This window comes from Erythranthe guttata, chromosome 9, assembly GCF_056151865.1.
Source record: "Erythranthe guttata isolate IM_541 chromosome 9, IM_541, whole genome shotgun sequence".
NCBI classification, from domain to species: Eukaryota; Viridiplantae; Streptophyta; class Magnoliopsida; order Lamiales; family Phrymaceae; genus Erythranthe; species Erythranthe guttata.
In genome coordinates this window covers 12442194-12447552 of record NC_142541.1, presented here as the reverse complement: position 1 = coordinate 12447552, position 5359 = coordinate 12442194, and the positions used below count along the sequence as shown (strand labels likewise).

Genomic DNA, 5359 nt, shown 5'->3' with positions numbered 1-5359 from the left:
ATGCAAATCAATTCAGAGGGCACTGCCCCCGAAAACTTATAATCTATATTACAATTTCTACCCTTGTTACTGGTTATATACCTTACAAAAACGAGTTAACATAGAGTTTATTACCTTTCTAGAAAAGAATAAGTTTTATTGGAGATTGTAGAAGGCCCCATTTTTAACCGTCTTCAAATCTCGCCTAGGGCCCTCATAATCTCAGGAACGGCGCATAATAAAACCCTGTTCTTTTTCATTTATAAAAAAAGTACATCTATATGACACAATTAGGTGTGGATATTGGAATGAAATTCAGAATTCCGCTAATTCTAAATCGAGAATATCCAAATTTGCAATTGTATTTTTTATTCCAATTTTCAACATAGAATTCTTAGGCTTTAAGGGAAAATTAGTAAGACCCCTCTCATTTGGAAAAGTCATGTAAAGTAGATCCCCTCAAATAAATAATTTAAGAAGGGCGGCGGTTATATGCAAGCCCATTTTTTTATTAGTTCAAGACCTCCAACATAAAAATACTAATTTACCCTTAATGAAATTTAAAATCAAATAAAAAACACAAAACATTAAAAAATAAAAAATAAAATCATTTCCTTTGTGCAAGACCAAATAAAATACATAAATCCAAAAACCCCTCTTCCTTATTTCACGACTTAAAACTCTCCTTCTTCTTCTCCTTCTTCTTCACAAACCCACAAAAAAATCCTACACACCAAAATTATCAAATACATACCAAACATTCACGATGGAACCAGAAAAAACAATGATATGGTGGTTTACGAGGGTGGAGAACACAATGAAATATGTTTTAACCGTTTATTTTTGCTTTTGGGTCATTTTTTTTTTGGGAAAAAAATTCGACGATGTCAAAAATCGGTCTGCAAATACCGATTTTTGTTACTAAAGTCGGTAACCACATTCCGATTATTTTAATAAAAATCGGTACTTAAAAACCGATTTTTGTAGTAAAAATCGGCATGATAACACCGATTTGTTTTTGTATTATCGGTATTGTCATGCCGACTTGTACTACAAAAATCGGTTTTTAAATACCGATTTTATTATCTGTGTTTTTTTAAGACCGTTTTCTCATACTTTCGTGCATCAACCTAGGGGATTGATGGAGGATTATTCAAATGAATTATCTAACGAATAAATATTTGAGATACGGAAAGCTCTACTCAATTGGGTTAAAGGAGTGGTAGACGCCACCGAATGGTGATAAACATTTTCGTTTCAAATATTTAAAAAATATCAATTAACAAAATATATAATGTATTATTTAAAAAAAAATTCAAAAAATATCGGTATTGAAAAACCGATTTTGTACTCAATAATCGACATTACAACGCCGATTTGACTTGTAAAGTCGACGTTGTGTCGCCGATTTGGTTAACAAAAATCGGTATTATGACGCCGATTTTCGTGTACAAAATCGGTCTGGATAAATCGATTTCGGAAACCAACGAAAAAAAATAAAAAAACAAATTTCAATCTCAATTTTTTTTCCAAAATCGGCCAAATCATTGCAACCCAACAAGAAATAAGCATAGATTAATGTTCATTCATACATATTTATCTAGAATCGATGTTCGATTAATGTTTTCGAATTTACAAAAAAAAAAAATTAGTAAAAAGGACATCGATGCTCGATTAATGTTTTCGAATTTACAAACAAAAGTTTAGTAAAATGGATTTACTTGTTGGTGGTGATGCGGTGGTGGTAATGGTGCGGTGGGTGGGTCGCTGGTCATCGCCGGTGCGGTGAAAGTCTCGCTGGTTGGCAGTCGTGGTATTTCTTTTTGTTTTTTTTTTTTCTTTTTTTGGTCTTGAACAAATTAAAAATAAGATTTATTTGTATTTGAGTATTATTTGTGGATAAGGGTATATTTGTCATCTTTGATCTTCGATGTAATAAAATTAGATTAATTTACGGGCTTGAACTAATAAACTTATTTATGTGGTTTTGAACTAATAAAAAAATGGGCTTGCATATAACCGCCGTCTTTAAGAAGACCCCATCAGTTATTAGGTTGGATGATAATAGAAGTAAACTACCCATTATACCCTTAATAATATATATCTTATTTAACCCTAATTTCTCAATTGTATTCTCTATGCCCCTTTTTTTCCCTCAATGTGAAATTTCTCGTTTTCACTTTCTTTTCTACTTCTCTCTTATCTCTCCCTCTTTAAGAATCTGAGGGGCCAAAACGCCGTCGTTGTGACGTCGGAGTTACTAGGCTTGGGGTAGTACAACGGGAACGACAAATCCATGATATGAGATGGGCGAATACGGCGGCAGAGCGGCGCAAGATGAAGGTGAAATCAAGGCGACAAACTCCCTTTCTTCCCGCTGACCGGAGTTCTGAACAACGGCGTCGTTTCTCAATGGTTGATGCGTGGTGGTCGTCTAGGTATAGTTGCGGAGTTTGGCGGTGCCGTACGCGGTGGTCTAGGTGGCGGGATATTTTTGGAGGAGGTGATGGTTGTGGTGAGGCTGATGGTGGTGCAGGTGTGGGCCCGAGTGGTGTTAACGAGGCTGCTGGTGGAGTAATGGTGGCATATGTACGGTTTTTGTGTGGATGATGGCGCAGATGGAGGAAGTTCGCGGAGATTAATTGACTATGTGCAGTAGTCGATGAAGGTTAATCGATTGTATTTTTTTAATGATTTTTTTTTACTACATGTAGCTGCTGGACATGGGCATAGAGATGGTGTTTTTTCGTCCTGTCATTGTCAATCAATCATCCGATTTGTATAAATCAATAACATTTTTCGTGTATTTGTTGTTTTGTAAAAACATAGTTTGATTTTTCGTTTCTTTTTTAGTTGTGTTTTGTTATTTTTGCGGTTGGTTGTTTGGATTCTTTTTATTGAATCGTGTATTCATTGAAGGCATTACGGTTGTTTTTGTTATATTTAGTAATCAATTTCATTGTTCAACAACGATTTTAGCAGTCAGTTCCTTAATCGACTCTACCTTAGTTGATAGTCGATTAATAAATCGGACAGAAAAAAAGGTTAAAAACGTAGAAAACAAATTATATAAAAAAAAAAGTATAATAATAAATAGAAAATTAAAAAAAAATCAAAATTAATTTAACAAAAAAAGAAAAGGAAAAACATAAACGAGGATGGAAATAGTGAAAAAAAATAGTGGAAGGACCATTTTGAGAATAAAGAAAATGTGAAAGAAGTTTGGGGATTTGTCAAATAGCCCCCCTTCATCCAATCCAACACAGCGGTGTGAGGAGTAGAAGCAGAACCGAACATCAGATATGGAAGAAGAAGAAGAAGAAGAACGAATGCATAATTGCTCTAATTGAAAGCCCTAACTAACTAGTTCAAATGTGCCAAAACGACGACGTCGAGTTCTTACTTACCCAATTCGATTTCTGAATTTCGATTTCTCAAGCTAGGGTTCATCATGAAATCCCCAAAATTGACGTCGGAATTCTTCACACATCTCCCACCGGAGACCACCATCGATATCCTTTCCAGACTTCCGATTCGAACGATTGCCAGATCCAAACTCGTCTGCAGATCGTGGCGCGATCTGCTCCGGACTCGCGAGTTCGCCGATTCGCATCTCTCCAGATCAACCTCGGGCCTGGCTATCTGCGAGTACTCATCGGAGTTGAGGATCTTCGAATTCGAAGACGAACACAATCACCAGCACCGCCACAATCCAGTCACCGGATTCCCTTGCCGGAAATTTGCAACGATCAGACTCCCCACCGCTATACAGGGTTCCGCCAACGGCCTGCTTTTCTCGCGCGGAATTACCCGCCAATTCGATGCTCTCCACATATGCAACCCAATCACTCGTGAGTGTATCCAGCTCCCAACCCCCGAAAACTACGTTAATTCTCCTACAATAGTAGCTAACGGATTCGGGGTGAGCAAAATTACCGGGCGGTATAAGGTGGTTAGGGTTTCTCTCGAGTATGATCGCGATCCCTATACATACGAATTGGTCGGGATTACAAAGTCTAGTTGTCACGTTTACACTCTCGGAACGGGGAAATGGAGAAGCATTGCCTCTGTTCCCCCGTTGGGGAATAACCAGTACTCGATCGGGGCGTTTCTCAACGGGAGTCTCCACTGGTTCGTCGAAGATTTCAAGGGGTCTTATTCGATTTCTCGCTTCGATCTCGAGGCGGAAACGTTCAGCACGTTTGCTCTTCCTCCTCTTCGTGAAAGCGATGTGCATTCTCAGGTCGTGGTAGCTTTGGGGGATTACTTATGCGTGTGCGACAATTTGTCCGAAGATGAAGTTGTTGTCTGGTTGATGAAGGAATACGGAGACGAGAAATCTTGGGCGAAGGAGATTGTGATCCGGAAACCCCAGTTTCTTCGTGGCTTTGGCGGATTTACTTCCAACTTTGTTTGTCCTGTCAGAGTTTTCGAACGCGGTCATGTGTTGATGTCTTGTTATGCGGTGTGCTTGTTCTGCTACTCGAACGAGACCGAAACTGCTGAGCTGGCACATATGTTTGGAGTGTTTGATGGACGCAGGGGCATGCAGGTAATGCTTCATCGCTCGAGTTTTCTTTCGCTCAAGTGTTTCCCCATGGAGAATGTAACTTCATTTTGATGTGTATTTTGGAAATATTGTCAATCTGTAGTCTGTCTTTCTGTTAATGTTATCATAAGTATTGCCACACTGGAAAAGAAAAAAAAAACATAAGTATCCATGTTTTAATATTGATGCAGGGGTAATTCTGATTAGCCTTTATTAATAGAAATTTTATGATTATGCATAAAAAAGAAAAAAAAAAAAAGAAAAAAAAATTGTACGGGCACTCCCAAATTTGTTATTTCGAGTCACTTGACCACCTACGTCTAATTTTAATCGGGCAAATATTGGAATATTTACGCCCAAATTTGTTATTTCGAGTCACTTAACCACCTACGACTAATTTCTTCGGGCGAAGATTGGAATATTGTGGTGCATGTGTGAGGCACATGACAATGTCCATGGGCTTTTTCGTCTTGTCATCTGAATTACATTGATTCAGCCTCTACACAAAAATTCCAAGAAACCCACAAACATACATGAATCAAAGCAAACACACATACATGAAAAAGGCTATCAAATTTATGAATACAACAACAATCGTAAAAATATCCCCTGCCAAAATACATGAGCAACAATTCTTTTTTACAAGCTCTGAGCAAGTGAAAATTAAGTGATATGATGCTCTTATTAATAAATTAGGTTTTGTGCATTAATCTAAAGCAGCAGATTATTTAATTTATTATTCACAAAGGGTTCCGATTGATTCTTGTTTTCTTGCTTTGTTAGTATACATTGTGATGGTTACACCGGGTGAAGGTTACACCGGGTGTTTTT

General features: G+C 37.6%; 1 protein-coding gene across 1 annotated transcript; it reads left to right on the top strand.

Annotated features, from left to right (window-relative positions):
- The first annotated feature begins 3241 nt into the window (after positions 1 to 3241).
- On the top strand, positions 3242 to 4963 carry LOC105974005 (F-box protein At3g07870). The gene has a single exon (XM_012999049.2). It carries the CDS (start codon positions 3431 to 3433, stop codon positions 4598 to 4600), a length of 1170 nt encoding a protein of 389 aa, XP_012854503.2. The 5' UTR covers positions 3242 to 3430; the 3' UTR covers positions 4601 to 4963.
- The last annotated feature ends 396 nt before the right edge of the window (positions 4964 to 5359 follow it).